The 17,358-nt window shown below is 37.3% G+C and overlaps 1 protein-coding gene across 1 annotated transcript in view; it reads left to right on the top strand.

Moving 5' to 3' along the window:
• The window catches only part of FIP1L1 (factor interacting with PAPOLA and CPSF1), a 127,480-nt gene that overhangs the window by 41,366 nt on the left and 68,756 nt on the right, over positions 1 to 17,358 (top strand). The window contains 2 exon segments of the mRNA XM_006868064.1: positions 376 to 485; positions 14,997 to 15,104. Of these exon segments, the coding sequence (XP_006868126.1) occupies positions 376 to 485; positions 14,997 to 15,104 (218 nt within the window).

Below are 17,358 nucleotides of genomic sequence, written 5' to 3'. Positions count from 1 at the left end.
GTTAGATAAGGTTAGTCTAAACAGATGGGGGAAAACTCTTTATCTTCCCAGCCTTTCGTGAACTCTGAAGTTGATAACCGTAAGATTTATTTGTGGTGATCTGTCGAGTATCTATGAAAGTTCTAAAAATTATATATAGTTCATTAGATTTATTAGTGGCAGTGATATGAATTTGAAATTTTTAATAGTGAGAACACTTGGATCCCGTAATTCATATTTGGTGCTTTCTATTTAATTTTAATTGAATATTTGTTAATTTTAGTAAGTAATTCAACAACAAAATATTCTTTATATCTTTGCATCAAATCTTAAAGATATAATATCTTAAGCATTATGTTTGTTCTATTAAATAAACTAATAACCCTTCTTTTTAAGGTACAGCAAGGAAGAACTGGAAATTCAGAGAAAGAAACTGTACTTCCATCTACAAAAGCTGAGTTTACATCTCCTCCTTCTCTGTTCAAGACTGGACTCCCACCAAGCAGGTCAGTCAGTCAGTTCAAACACAGATTTAATGTAAGACGCTGGTATCTTTATATTGTATTAGTGCTATGTTAGGATAAATGGTCTGAATGTCTTACCAAAGACTGGAACAGTCTGTTTTTTGCTCAGAAGTAATTCTTTGTGTAAAACTTTTCTGTGGTTTATTTAAAAAAACAAACAACACACATATATCTACAACAAGTGAAGAATGGTTTATAGTTTGAATATATCTAAGGAGAAAAATTTTATATTCAGCAAATGTGAGGCTAAGTAATCCTGGTGCTTTTTATACTTACCGCTTACGAAGAGACTTACTGGATTTCTAGCTCTGTTGGTCTTATGATACCTTAGTGACGTATAGTAACGCAGATTGTAGGAAATTCAGCTGACGAGGGGGCATCTTTCGTATTAGAACCTACATTTTGTTTTTCTTTTCTTTGATTTTATGTGAGAATACCTAACTTTGTTTTCTAAAGGATACCAATTATAAGAGGAAAATATACTGGCAAATGTCCTTTTAATGTCAGAATACAATCACCCCATTACCAAGAAAATGGTAGAATAGGGAAATTTGGTATCAGAAATTTAATCTTAGGTTGAGGATGACATACATCAAGTTATTTCTCTGGGCCTATAGGAAGTCAGTAACAACTATTAAGTCTCAGCCAGATTGTTTACCTTTTGTGTTACTCATTTAAATTTATGTTACACAGTTTTCTGTTTTTGTTGTTGTACAGTATCATATTTGCCAGTTATATTGATTTCCTGGTGTGGTAGTGTAGGGTCTGCAATGAACTGTGAGCTATAAGGTCAGCAGTTCAAACCAACCAGATGCTCCTTGGAAACCTTATACAGGGTCGCTATGAGCTGAAACAGACTCGATAGCACTTAACAACAAAGATATTATGTCTTTTAACATACTAATGCAGACACAGATATTATGGCAACATATACTTTGGCCCTAAGATGCAGGTTCTTGACGCTTTTAGCCATAATTAAATGTCGTAAATCTATCTGAGAGTTTGACTCTTCTCTTAACATGGACATCTCCAAATGTGATTATTTAAACTATATCTAAGTAATAGTAGAAGAATAGCGATCCATTTTCTTAATAAGTAATATACTTTGGTTTCAATATTTTAAAAAAGTAGTCCACTTTCATTCATTGAGCTCGTTGTGTTCATTTGTATAGAGTAGTGTTACATTCTAGCTCTTATAGAGCTAGAATGTGGGCATTTCATAATGTGACTCCTAATCTATAAAATGTAGTAATATTACTTCACTCACAGGGTTATATATATTAAATGGTAAAATTTATGTAAATGTTTTAGAATAGTGCTTGGTAATGATGGTGGTGGTGGTAGTAGTGTGCCATGAAGTCGGTTCTTACTCATAGTGACCCTCAGGGTTTCTGGACTGTGAATTTTTACAGGAGCTGAGAGCCTCAGCTGGTAGTTTCGAACTGCTAACCATGAGATTAGCAGCTGAATTTGTAACCACGCTACCAGAGCTCCTTGCTTGGTACATTTGTTGTTATTAGTTGGTGCCGACTAATAGCCTCCCTAATGTTTATAACAGAATGAAACACTGCCTGGTCCTGGGCCAACCTCACAATTGTTGCCACGCTTGAGCCCATTCATGCTGCCATTTTTCAAATCTATCTTGCTGAGGGTCTTTTTTCTCTTACCCTCCACCATACCAAACATGATATCCTTCTCCAGCGACTGGTCCCTCCTGACAGTATGTCTGAAGTATGAGAGATGAAGTTTGACCATCCTGGCCTGGAGCACTCTGGCTGCACTTCTTTCAACACAGATCTGTTGGTTCTTTTGGCATTGCATGACACTTTCAGTATTCTCCTCCAACACTATAAGTCAAATGCATCAATTTTTCTATGGTCTTCCTTGTTCACTGTCCAGCTTTCACATCCATATAAGGTTATTGAAAATACCATGGCTTGGGTCAGGCATACTTTAGTCCTCAAGCTGACATCTTTGTTCTTCAATGCTTTAAAAAGGTCTGGTGCAACAGATTTGCCTACTGTTTCTATGAGTGTTGATAGTTTATCCAAAAAGAATGAAGTCCTTGATAACTTCAAGCTTTTCTTTGTTGATAAGAATGTTGTTTATTGGTCCAGTGGTGAGGATTTTTGTTTTCTTTACATTAAGATGCAATCTGTACCAAAGGCTGTGCCCTTTGATCTTCATCAGTAAATATTTTAAGTCCTCTTCACTTTCAGCAAGCAAGGTTATGTTGTAAAAGAATCTTCCTCCAGTCCTGATGCCATGTTTTTCTTCATATAACCCAGCTTCTCAGATTATTTGCTCAGCATACAGGTTGAATAAATACGGTGAAAGAATACAACAACCCTGTCCCACACCTTTCTTAATTTTAAACCAGTGTTCCATGTCTGTTCAAACATATATCACAATGTTGTCCATAGTTTGTCATGATCCACACAATCGAAAGCCTTTGCATAGTCAATAAAACATAAGTAAACATCTTTCTCGTATTCTCTGCTTTCAGCAAGATCCATCAGACATCAGCATTGATATCTATTGTTCCACGTACTTTTCTGAATCCAGCATGAACCTCTGAAAGTTCTTTGTCAATGTATGCTTGCAGCCATATCTGTATTACTTTTAGTAAAACTTTACTCGCATAGGATATGAAAGATATTGCCTGATGTTTTATTCATTCCATTGGGTCAACTCTCTTTCGAGTGGACACAAATATGGATCTCTTCCAATCAGTCAGCCAGATAGTTGTCGCCCAAATTCCTTGGCAGAGATGAGTGAGTGTCTCCGGTGCTGCTTCACGCTTGAAAGATTTCAATTTTTATCCATAAATTCCTGGTGCCTTGTTCTTTGTCATTGCCTTCAGTGCACCTTGGACTTCCTCCTTCAGTAGTATTGGCTCTTGATCATATGCTACCTCTTGAAATGGTTGAACATCAACCATTTCCTTTTGGTCCAGTGACTCTGTGTATTCCTGTATTCCATCCATCTTCTTTTGATGCTTTCTGCATCATTCAATAATTTGCCCAGAGAATCCTTATGTAACAAAAAGTGGAGGCTTGAATTTTTGCTTCAGTTCCCCTACCTTTAGAAATGCTGAGTGTGTTCTTCCCTTTTGGTTTTCTGACTCCAGATTTTTGCACATTTTGTTGCAATAGTTCACTTTATCTTCTCGAACTGACCTTTGAAATCTTTTGTTCAGCTCTGTCATTCCACAACTCTTCGGGTGGTTGGTCTTTAGTGTTTAATGTATCAAATCTGTTCTTAAGATGCTCTCTAAATTCAGGTGGGATATATTCAAGGTCTTATTCTGGTTGTCATGGACTTGTTTTCCTTTTCTTCAACTTCAGTCTGAATTTGCAGATGAGTAATTGATGGTCTGTTACACAGTCTGCCCCTGGCCTTGTTTTCACTGATGATATGGAGCTTTTCCATCATCTCTTGTCACAGATGTAGTCAGATTGATTTCTGTGTATTCCATCTGCTGAGGTCCATGTGTGTAATCGTCTCTTAGGCTGTCTAACAGGTATTTGAAATTAACAAATCATTGATTTTGCAGAATTCTATCATGCGTTCTGCATCATTTCTATCACCGAGGCCGTATTTTCCAACTACTGATCCTTCCTCTTTGCTGCCAACCTTTGCATTCCAATCACCAGTAATGATCAAGATATCTTGATTTCATGTCTGATCAATTTCAGATTGGAGAAGTTGGTAGAGTTCTTCTATTTCATCCTCACTGGCTGTAGTAGTTGGTGCGTAAATTTGAATAGTAGTGGTATTAACTGGGCTTCCCTGTAGGCTCATGGATATTTTCCTATCACAGACAGCGTTGTAACTCATGGCTAATCTTGACAAGTTCTTTTTGACGATGATTGCAAAATCATTCTTCTTCAATTTGTCATTCCCTGCATAGTGAACCATGTAGTTGTCACATTCAAAATGACCAGTACCAGTCCATTTCAGCTCACTAATGCCTAAGATATCGATGTTTATGTGTTCCATTTCATTTTTGACAATATCCACTTTGCCTAGATTCTTATTTTGTACTTCCCATGTTCTGATTATTAATGAATATTTACAGCTGTTTCTCCTCATTTTGAGTAGTGCCCCATCAGCAAATGAAGGTCCTGTGGGCTTTACTCCCAAGGGCTTTGCTTCATTCACGTTATCACGGTCAACTCTACTCTGAGGAGGCAGCTCTTCCCCAGTCACATTTTGAGTGTCTTTAAAACCTGAGGGGCTCATTTCCCAGCACTATATCTGACAGTGTTTCATTGCTATTCAACTATTCATAAGGTATTCAGTTACTAAATTTTCGAAAGTAGTCTTTCCTTCTTCCTAGTCTGTGTTTGTCTGGAAGCTCATTTGAAATCTGTCCACCATGGGTGACCCTGCTGGTATCTAAAAATACCAGTTGCATAGCTTTCAGAGTCTCAGAACTCACAAGCCACCACAGTATGACAAACTGACAGAGGAGTGTGGCGTGTTACGAAATAAATACTTTGTAGCTGTTTGGTATTGTCATCAGTATCATAATTCTCTAGTTTAAAAATGAATATCCTTTTTTAGGTTTTATATTTTTCTTCCCCCACCACCAGGGAGCATATACTGTAGGACCTCTACCATTATAAGAATGTTGGCTTTTCTCATACAGTATTTTTGCATGTAATGCACACACAAGCAGCACATATGCACATAGCATACATGGCTCTTACAGGAAAGGAGTGTATGAAGAGAATGTATGCTGTTTTTTTTTTTTTTTTCACCTGCTGAATGTCATTGTCAATGATTGTTAGGCCTCTAGTTATTTGCTTAAGAGCATGATGAGTCATCAGCACTGGACTGCAAACCACAAGATTGGCAGTTCAAACTTTCCAGCTGTTCTTTGGAAACTAACATAGGGTTGCTGTGAGTTGGAACTGACTTGGTGGTACTTCAGAACAACAACAATACAATAAGTAAAACAAAAGGGAAGTCACCATCAGATTTTGAGCAGAGCACTGATAAAATGTGTTTTACCTTATGAATTCTCAATATAGTTGCTCTATTAAGAACTGACTAAAGGTATAATGGAAAAACAGGGAGGCCAGCTAGGAATGTGTAGCCGTTCTCTAGGCAGTAGCTAATGGTCATTTGGTCCAAGTGGTCATGGTGAACCTGAATAGAAGTAGTCAATTTCTGAATATATTTCAAAAGAATTCCCCCAAATGTGAATTGTCAACAGAGATGGCAAATTTGAATCCAACTTTTTGTCCTGAGCAACTCAGTCAAAAAGGTGGATTTGTCATTTATTGATAAGGCGGAGGAGACCACAGGAAGGGATGGTATTTTAAAGGGAGAAGACCAAGATTTTAATTTGTTGTTGTTAATTGCCATCAAGTCTGTTCCTACACATAGCGACCCTCTATAGGGTTTTCAAGGAGCAGCTGGTGAGCTTGATCTGCCGAGATTGCAGTTTAAACGGGTTTGCAGTACTGGTGCATTAACCCATAAGATAGCACCACAGCGGGACTCCAGGATTTTAATTTAGGATGAAATCAATCTTAGAAGTCTATATACATACTTCCACAAGGTTTTCAGTTTGTCTTAATTGTGGTGGCTTTTTTATTGCTGTGTTGCCAGAAGAACAAACAAATCTGTTTTGGAAATAGTACAGCCTGAATGCTACTTAAAAGCAATAACTTGATTTCTTGTACTTTGTCCATATTGTCAGGAGGGATCAGTATAGTACCTGGTGAAGGTCTTCAGGCTTTGTAAAGTGGAGGGTCAACGAAAAAGAAGTTGACCTCAAAAAGATGGATTGGCAAAATGCTTACAAAAATGGCTCTAACGTAACAATTTTAAGGATGGTGCAGGGCTGAGCTTTGTTTAATTATGTTAGGCGTAGGGTCTCTGAGTCAGAACCAACCTGTGGACACCTAGAATATAGCCAGAATTTATGGGGTAGGTATGAGTCAGCTGATTTTACTGCACCTAACGATCTATAGTCCTAAAGAGCTCTGGTAGCATAGTGGTTATGAATCTGGCTGCTAATCTCATGGTCAGCAGTTCGAGACTACTAGCTGTTCCATGGAAGAAAGATGATGCTTTCTGCTCCTGTAAAGATTTGCAGCTTCAGAAACTGTACAGGGTCATTCTGAGTCGGAACCGACTCCATGGCACATAACAACAACAATAGTCCTGCTATGGCTCAGTAGGATAAGTACTGAACCACAAACTGCAAGGTTGGTGGTTTAGAACCATCAGCTGCTCCCCAGAAACCCTATCAAAGTAGCTATGAATTGGAACCAACTTAATGACTCTCAACAACAATAACATTTTGTATGCAAATGATCTATTTGAGTAGGTATTTGAATATATGATTCTGGAAGGATGGATATGTGTTGGTGAGTGGTATAAATTGAGAGTGATCAAGGTTTAAATAATATTTGACTATGAGACTAAGGTATATTGCAAAAGTGGGAAATATTGATAGAGAAGTGGTAAGAAGACAGTGACTCTAGTCATTTTGTCGCAGGTTAGAAAATTTCAGATGAACCAGCAACAGTGATGCAGGAAGAAAACTTAGTATATGATTTGACAAGGTATGTTTTCAAAGAATGAGGAATGAATTAAAAGATGATGGAGTTTTCCCACTAACTCTTTGAAGCCCCTGGTATAGGATTGCTAAGCTGTAGCTGGAGGGAAATGTGCGTTCAAGAGAGGGGTTATTTTCAGGATAGGAGAAATTGCAGTGTTTTAGTGTTTTTATATGCTGTGGGAAGCAGAAGGTAGAATGAAAGATTGATTACATAGGGAGATTGCACATTTCTAGCTTTTTTGGAGATTAATGGTTATGGACTTGAAATGAGAGTTGTCAGCTTGCTCATCATCTTTGTTTCTCTTTCCATTGTGTGGTATGCTTATGTTCATGCATAACAGCTAGAATTTATTTAACAGAGATTGAGGTTACACCAGGCATGTATGACATAGGAATAGAAGGGCATGGAGCATAAGTGTACTTAGACTCTAGACTTAGGAAAAATGAGACTGTTAAGGGAAATAAGATGATGGGGAGTACGGAGAGTAAGAGACAATAAAAAAAATATTGGCTAAGAAATAACAGGAAAAACCAGATCCCTGCCACCAGTACTTATACTGTTGTATAAATCAGTTCTGATTCAAAGCAACGCTGTATAGGGTTTCCAAGAAGTGGCTGATGGGTTTGAACTAGCAACCTTGTGGTTAGCAGTACATAACACACCATTATTCAGTTCTGTCTCTTCTGGTTATAAAAGATAGTAGTATTGGTGTTGTTAAGTGCCGTCAAGTTGTTTCTAACGCATAATAACCCTCGGGTTTCCAAGGAGCAGCTGGTGGGTTTGAACTGCCGCCCTTGGGGTTTACATTCCAGTGTTGATCCTACAGCACCACATCAGGAGTCCCTAAAGGATAGTTCCCAGTGTTTATTAGGAAAGTTTGTTTTCTGCATTCGTCATTGGTTGATCAAAAGAATACTTTTCTGTTTTTATGGAATAAATTTCCTTAATTTAATTTATGTACTCTTTCTTAATACAAATATTGTGCTCATTTTTATTTTTCTCATTTGTATAAAGATTGGAGGTACATTTTTTAAAGTAAAAATTATTATTATTATTTTTTAAGACGTAATAGAGGCTCTACACAGCAAAGATTTTTGAGTAGTAGACTACTGAACTCAACACTACTTCCTTTGTTTCAAATGTTATTAGATTGTCTTATTAATGTATAAATAGTTGTTGTTAATGTATCCACACAAATGTGGCTTACATGTTCCTTGTGCTTTTTCAGTAGATATCCCAGGTTTCTGTCTTTGGTACTGCCCAACAAATTGGCATACTTAAGTCACATTATAATTATTGTTTATATATATCAGTATATCAGAATGTTTTTCTTAATTGTTTCAAGTTTTCATATTTTTTGCCCCACTGCCTGCTCGCCTGGAGAAAGATGTAGCCTTTTGCTATTGACAGATTGACACCCTCAGAAAGCTTGTGCAAGGTCGCTATGGCTCCTATGGCCCCTTCTTTCATTGTTTTAACTTTTTAAGAAAAAATTCATTCTTAAACATTTCTAAGGATACTACAAAGAATTTCTATATACTGTTCACCCAGGTTCAGTTTATTTTGCCATATTTGCTTTATAATTTCTCAAAAATGTGCTTTTTAAGCCATATAAATACTAATTATGGGTATGATGCTCTTTTACCCTTAATTGTTTTATGTTCTGTTATATATACAATTATCAAATTACGAAATCTGGTGTGGTGCTGTGGGTTAATGCATTGGACTGAAAGGTTTATTTGACCTGCAAAGTCAGTGGTTCAAGCTTACCAATCGCTCCTTGGAAACCCTACACAGGGTTGCTATGAGTCCAAACCAACTCGATGGTGCTTAGCAACAACAAATTAGTGCCTTTATCTAATATGCAGGTCATATACAAAATTGGCCAATTATTCCAATAATGTCTTTGTCTTTGATGACAGTTTGTTTCTTATCCCCTATCCAGTCCACTTTTGTGCATTGTATTGTACTCATATCTCTGATAGTGACCAATTGCTGTTGACTCAGTTCTGATTCATGATTACTTGCATTTAAGAGTTGTTGTTGTGTTCCGTCAAGTCAGTTCTGACCCACAGCGACCCTGTATAGAGTTTCCAAGGAACAGCTGGTGATGTTGAACTGCCAGCCTTGCAGTTCAAACCAACTTTGCAGTCCAGGGCTTTATCCTACAGTGCCACACCAGGACTCCTAGAGTATTTGTATGTTTAATGTCTAAATGCCACTGAGGTCAGTCATAGCAACCTTGTGTTTCCAAAGCTGTGAATCTTTGAAGGAGCAGGGTAGTAGGAAATGAGGACACAGGATTCCTTATGTTTAATAGTAGAATTGTTCGGTATGGTTATGGGTTTGTTTGTTTTAAGTAGTATTTTAGGGTGATTTTGGAGACTATATCGTAAATTAGTTTCTCATTTAACAATTTCTTTACATATTATTCAATAACATTGGTTAACTTTTCATAATATTTCAGCATTTTCATTTACATTATTCTCTTTCTGTTCATTGAACTTACTTGTCCCTGCTTACCTTCTCATCATTGGTCTAGAGTAAATGCTGATCATTAGGTCTCATTTAGATAATTGTTTAGAGGCGCATAGAACTCAGGAGTCTAAATGTGGCACTATAGGATGAGCATGGACTGGTAACTGAAAGGTTGGCAGTTCAGATCCATCGGCCACTGCTTGGAAACCCTATACAGGATTGCTGAATTGACTGTACTTCACAACAACAGTGCTCTGGAAGGATATTTACTTTACGAGCCACTCTGTCTTTTGGTTGATTGGTGAGTGGCTTGAGTTCCAAGTGTAGAGAGTATCCTAAGGCAATACTCCACAAGTCTATAGTGTTCAGTAAGTCTGGCATTTTCTTTCTTTAAAGATACTTGAATTTTGTTCTATCTTCTTTCTGCATTCTGTCATGGATCCTGGTTGTAACTGTCCCTGGTTGTAACTGTCAATAGTGGTAGCTTTGGCCAAAGATTTTCAGTGGCTGATTTTATTTTGTTTGTTTTCAACTTTTTATTTTGAATTTAGTAAAGGTTTACGGACAAGAACATTAGCTTTGTAGTCAACAGATGATACTTTGATTCATCTCAATGATAACAATCCCCTCCCAGCAACAACAGTTATCCTGCTTCCTCTCTGCGGCTTCCCTTTTACATCTTATTTTCACAAAGGAACAAAGCAAAAATATTTGATATACACATACAAAACAAAATATATAAATTCATTTAAATGTCCAAAGGACACATTCTGCTAGCCAGCCTCCTGCCCACAGGTACACAGCCTTACTCAGTGTATGGGCTTAGAGCCTGTAGCAGCTCTGTCTCTCCATGCCATTGCCTCTGCCACCATCTTTGCTTTTTTAGGTAGGTCTCTCGTGTTCCACTCATGCTCTTCCTTCCTGATGGTCTAGGATCATCTGTTCCTGAAATGAAAGATTAACTACACCCCCCTTTTAGTTACACATCTTCTACAATTACAGTTGTGACTTCACTATTAATCCTGCTAGCAATTATAATTGATTCTTAAAAGCGTAGCCCCATCGTTCCCCAACCCCCTTTTATCATATCCATCTAGAAAAGGGGAAAACTATTCAGTGGAGATTCTACCTCACCCCTCTTTCTGGAACTTGAAACTGAGTGTACCCTTGAAAGCTTGTAAGCCAGCTACTTGATGTCTTTATAGCCCCCTAATTTTTGATAGCCAGTGTATAAATTATCCATCCCTATGAACCCAGTAAGGAGCTCTGGTAGCATAGTGGTTACGAATCGGGCTGTGAACCACAAGGTCAGCAGTTCAAAACTACCAGCTGTTCCGCGGGAGAAAGATGAGGGGTTCTGCTCCCAAAAAGATTAACAGCCTCGGAAACCCTGTACAGGGTCACTATGAGTCAGAACCGACTCCACGGCACCCAACAACAACAACAACAACAACAACAACAAATGAACCCAGTACACTGAGGAAATAAGGTGATATGAAGAAAACCTTTCATTCTGTAATCATAATTCTCAGTATTCATTTCTATCATATTTTATAGCAGTAGGCAGGAGAAACTAATATCCAAAAGACACTCAAACATATAAACATTTTCCCTCCTCCTTTACCCATTCAGCTTATGTCTCAATCCATGTATCTAGTCACAGAACACGTGTTCCAAAGTTGTGTATTGTTGGTAAGTGCCCTCGAGTCGGTTCCGACCCATAGTGACCCTGTATAGGGTTTCCGAGGAGCATCTGGTGCCCTTGCAGTTCAAACAGGTTTGCAGCTGGCTCATTAGCCTACATCTCTATCCCTATTTAGCCCATGTATGTTTCCCTAAGTCTTCATTGTTTGTCTGCCACCCTCTGTCTTCTTATGTATTGCTCTTAACATGTATTTACCCTCCAGCCAGTGAACTACTCTCCTCTCCCTCCCACCCTTAGTAAGCATCAAAGAATGTTTATTTTAGTCTGGAAACCTTTTCGTAAGCATATGCAATAATGGTCTTATACAACCAGCCCTCCAGGTTTATGCATGTTATGAGGTGTTTTGCAGTGGCTGATGTCTTTGAAAGTAGGCTGCTAGCCTTTTTCTTCTGAGATGCCTCTGGGTGGGCTGCAGCCTTTCTGTTAGCAGTGGTGCATGTTAAGCATTTGCATCACTCAGGTACTACTTGTATCTAGCTCTCCAGTGCTCTTTAATCTCCAACAGCTGCTCAGCCTTGCTTGATATTTCTTGCCATTGAGTTTTAGAAGAACAGAGTTTAGTAGATAGTCCTTCAATCTGGGTTCGCCTGATTACTAGAGTCAGGTTTTGCATCAGAAAACTACAAATTATTAGTAGTGATAACTTTAGTCACTTAATTGTGGTGGTGTCCTCCAAAGTGACTATTTTCCACTGCCAAGTTCTGTTTTCCCACTTTTATTTACTAGGAGTAATTTGTTGGGAAATTATGTAAATATCCTGTACCTTTTCAAACTTTCTAAAAATTTATGAAGCACGATACCATTTTCCCTGCTGGTAACAGGTCCAAAGTAAATGAAGATTAAGTCTTGTCATCACTGCTAACAAGGAGCAATCAATTGTACTTGTTTTTAAGTTCTTCTGGCAGTCCGTGGTATATTCTGTATTCTTTATCAACTCCATAATTCGAATGCATCAATTCTTCTTCCTTCTTCCCTATTGCATGTGAGACAATTGAAAATACCATGGCTGGATTCAGGTGTGCCTTACTCCTCAAAGTGACATCTTTGCTCTTTAATATTTTAAAGAGTTATCTTGCAGCTGCAGACCTGCCTAGTATAATATATGATTTGAGTTCTTGGCTGTTGCTTCCATGCGCATTTACTGTGGATTTTAAGAAAAATGAAACCTTTGATGGTGTCAATCTTTTCTCCATTTGTCATAATATTATTTTTTGATCAATTGTGAGGATTTTTTTTTTTTTTTTTGTCTCATGTTGTATAAGGACCCTTGATGGCACAGTGGGTTATGTGCTATGCTGCTAACCACAAGTTTGGTGGTTCAAACCCACCAACCACTTCATAGGAGAAAGATGAAGCCTGTCTGCTTCTGGAAATTTTTACAATCTCTGGAGCCCTTTGGTTTACTTTTTCCCTGTAAGGTTGCTATGAGTTGTAGTTGACTCAATGTCAGTGAGTTTGTCTTGTGTTAAGATGTAATCCATTCTGGAGGTTGTAAGTGATCTTCATAGGTAAATGCTCCAAGTCCTCTTCCCTTCCACCAAGCAGGATGTTAGTTAATGAGTCGTCCTCCGATCCTCAAGCTGAATCCTTTTTTATATAGGCTAGCTTCTCAAATTATTTGCTCTGTTTACAGATTGAATAAGTATTGTGGAAGGATGCAAACCTGACACTGTTTTCCTGATTTTAAACCATGAAATATCCCCTTGTTTTGCTGAATCTTCTTGGTCTATGTACAGGTTCCACATGAGTACAACTAAATGTTCTGGAATTCCCACTTTTTGCAATGTTATCCATAATTTATTATGGTCCTTCTAATCAAATGTTTTTGCAAAGTCAATAAAACATAACTAGACATCTTTCTTGTATTCTCTGCTTTCAACCAAGATCCATCTGATGTCAGCAATGATAGCCCTTATTCCATGTCATTTCTTGAATCAGTACATCTCTGTTGATGTACTGCAGCAACATAAATATTAACTTCTGCCAACTTTTACTTACATGTGATATTAATGATATTTATTTGATAATTTCCACATTCTGTTGGATCACACCTTCTTTTGGAATGAACACACGTATCTTCTAGTCAATTAGCCCAATAATTCTCTCCCAACTTTCTTGGCACAAGTATCTTTTAGTCAGCCCAATAATTCTCTCCCAGCTTTCTTGGCATAGACAAGTGAGAGCTCATTGCATTGCATTCAGTTGTTGAAATGTATCCCCAGTTGATATTCCAGCAATTCCTGGAGTTGAAATGCAACTAAAACAAATATATAAAATTATTGGAACTATTGCTCTGGATGAAGATATGTCAGGCATTTTCCCCCCCTCCATTTTATCATATTTAGATTAAGGGTAGTTAAAATATTTTGTTTAAAAATTTCCTCCAGTGTTGTTTATTTCAATTTTTTAAAAAAACGATAATTTGGTTTATTGTTTCTGCTTATGTCTTTCTTTTCTTCCATGTTTGTTGACTTAATATTTTCTAAATAAGCACTTATTTAAATCATTTCAGGTTTACAGAAAAGATTGTGCGTGTAGTACAAAGTTTGCCTATACCCCTTCTTTATTAAATTGTATTTTATATATATATATATATATAAGACATTTAATGTCATGTCAAATATGAGATGAAGGTGTCCTGCTATAATTGTCATTCTTTGATATTTTTTTGTTTTATGTAATTCCTAGTTTATTCCTCTTGTGATTATTTTTGCATAATCAGGTGTATACACATATACATACATATATTGTTGTTGTTAGGTGCCCTCGAGTTGGTTCCGACTCATAGTGACCCCTAGACAGGGTTTCCGAGGCTGTAAATCTTGTTGTTAAGTGCCGTCGAGTTGGTTCCGACCCACAGCGACCCTGTACAGGGTTTCCGAGACTGTAAATCTTTACAGGAGTCGAAAGCCTCATTTTTCTCCCATGGAACAACTGGTAGTTTCTAGTTTCGAACTGCTGACCTTGCGGTTCACAGCCTGATTAGTAACCACTACGCTACCAGAGCTCCTTTGTTACATATATATATGTGTGTGTGTGTGTATGTGTGTGTATACACAAAGGGTTTCAAAAAGTTGGTGGGAAAATGAAATTAAATAATGTATGTGTGGTGTGTATATTTTTTTCATCTGTTTCTTTGAAAGAGCATCATACTAGTTCTGTAGAGCATTTATAAGAATGTAAATAGAAGATTATGTAGGGCTTGTCATCAAGGACAAATCAAGTCTCTTTAGAGTTTTACTCTGAAAGTTATTTTGAAATAGTATTTTTATAAAATATGTATTTAGCATAGGATTTTTTATGGACCTTATTACAGTGTTTCTGTTAACTGGATGCACTATATTCCTTTAAGAATGTAGGGAAGCAAATATCAAAATTTCAAATAATATTTTGTGAAACCATAAAATGAATGTTAATAGCTCATGAAAGCATAGGAACTTATTGTTATAATGTAACATGATGTAAGCTATTGGTTATTTTTTGTTATTTCTGCATTTTGACATGATGCTGTCTATGCTAAAGAGCATTTCTGAAAATTTTCAAGACTTAATAAAATGCTAGTAATGCACTAATGTTTAAATACTAGTAGCAAATGTTATAATATGATTTAAAGAGAACACTATAGGAACATGCTAAATAATTTTATAAAATGTATGCCAAAGAAATAGAACAAGGGGGCTCAGAGACAACAATATGTAAGAAAAAAACAAAGAAAATTTTTCTCACCAGAAACAGCACCTCTTCTCAGTCTCAAACAAGTACTGCCTCCAGAAAAGCCAATTCGAGCGTTGGGAAATGGCAGGATCGTTATGGGAGGGCTGAATCACCTGATCTAAGGTAAGGTTAATTTTAAATACTGGATTATCCTGATATTTGTATCTGTAGTGTTGCTTTGTCTTATTAGTGAGGTAAGTTTGATTAGCTTGAACCTTATTTTTACTCTTAAAATTATGCTTTCTCAGTATAGAGTTTCGGGTGTTTTAAGTTAACCTCTGAATCAGACCACCTTACTTCATGTCTTGCATCTCATCCCTCTGGTCTTTATTATATACAATTAATTGCATTAAGCCACCCGATTGGGGGCTCATTAAATGTTACTTCCTGGCTACAGGTTTGACTTTTATTTCACATATAAGATGCCCTTTTCAAAAATCCCAGGGAACTTTCTACTATTTTACAAGTTGTAACCCACTAAGCCATTATTTAGGCTCCACTGTATCCTTCCAATTTTTATATGCAACTGTTTTACGACATAAAAATTGCACTCCATTTAGTTGTCTTCCAACTAAAATGTGAGGTACCATTGCCTTGTTGCTGTTTTTACTAATAATTTAGCCTGCTTAGAATTGTAGTTTATTTTCTAGATAATACATTTAGTAAGAGTATACCCTTGTATGGACAATGTAATGTAATCTCTCTGCGACTATAAAATGGGAACAACTTCTGCTGTAACAGGCTGTGATGATGGTGATAGGGGTCGGTTATATGCCACTGTGTCGGCTCCAACTGAGTGCAACCCTGGATAGGGTTTCCGAAGCTGTGAATCTTTATGGGAGCAGAAAGCCTTTTCTCCTGAGGAGTTACTGGTAGATTCGAACTGCTGACCTTGCAGTTAGCAGTCCAGCTCATAATCCACTATGCCACCAGGGCTCCTTCTAAGGGTTGTTATTGTTAAGTGCAGTCGAGTTGCTTCCAACTCATAGTGACCTTTTATTGGGCTTCTAAGGAGCAGTTGGTGGGCTTGAACTGCTGACCTTCTTGATTAGCAGTCCAGTGCTGATCCTATGGTGCCACACCAGGACTCCTCTAAGGGATGTTGTGTTGTTGTGAAGTGCTGTTGAGTCAGTTCCAACTCTTAGTGACCCTGTATAAGTTTTCCAAGGAATGGCTGGTGAGTTTGAACCTCCAGCCTTACAGTTCAAATCGACTGTGGTTTGTTCCATGCCTGTCCTGTAGCACTACAGCAGGACTTTGCAAATATGTTAGGTTTTGAAAGTGCTTTACCAATAGCGTTCAATCTGAGATTATACTTTGATGACTGACTTGGAAATATAGAGTAAGGTACTTTTCAGTTTACTATTTGGTGTTTTAACCATTTTTGGTATATATATAGAATGATTCTGTTTGCTATGGTTTTGTATTTGTTGGGAGAGCCTTAAGCTTCCTTTCTGGACAGCTTGCTGCTACATTAGTGTGCTTATATCTAATTAAAACCAAACCCATGACCATTGAGTTAATTCAAACTCAGAGCGAACCTAAGTTGTTGTTAAGTGCTATTGAGTCAGTTCTGACTTATAGCAACTGGTAGGTTTGAACTACCAACCTTGTGGTTCACAGTCCAGTGCTGATCCTACAGTTCCAACACCAGTAGTGACCCGATTAGAGAGAGTCATACTGTCCCATATGGTTTCCAAGGTTGTAAATTTTTATAGAAGCAGAATGCTGGATTTTTCAACAATCATGGAGTAGCTGGTGGGCTTGTACCACTGACATTTTGGTTAGCAAGTTAGTGCTTTAATCACTGAATGGCCAGGGTTCCTTAATGTATCCATAATTTTAAGTTGCAAACTTGTAACTATGAACATTATAATGAGATATTTTGATCATAACACCTAAAAGCAAAAAGAGCAGATTTTAAAGGCAGGAAACACTATTACAATTTGATTTTCTCTTCTGTGGGCCTAAATGATAATCTTCATGAATTGTAAGAATTTGTGAACAATTTACTTTGGCTGAATTTCCTATTAAAATGTAAGCTTAGTCGCTCTCAAAAGCTGATATTCATCTAAAACTGAAATATATTTTTATGTTGTGAAGAATATTTAGAAGAAAATATAAGGCTAATAATTGAAGATAAAGGATGTATTTTTTTGTATTCTAAAAGTACTGTCCGAGTCCTGATGTGGTGCTTTATAAGCAGTGGACTGCTCACCACTAGTTCAAACCCACCAGCTGCTCCTCGGAAACCCCATACAAGGTTTTCTGAGTCAGACTGAATCTATAGCACTTAGCAATAACAGACTAGTGTCATTTGCATCTTAGGTTACAGAAGAAAAGATTGGATATTACAATTGTTTTTTTTTTTTTTTTT

Source organism: Chrysochloris asiatica, unplaced genomic scaffold (genome assembly GCF_000296735.1).
Source record: "Chrysochloris asiatica unplaced genomic scaffold, ChrAsi1.0 scaffold00115, whole genome shotgun sequence".
In the NCBI taxonomy this organism is placed as follows: Eukaryota; Metazoa; Chordata; class Mammalia; order Afrosoricida; family Chrysochloridae; genus Chrysochloris; species Chrysochloris asiatica.
This window is presented reverse-complemented; position numbering and strand designations above follow the sequence as displayed.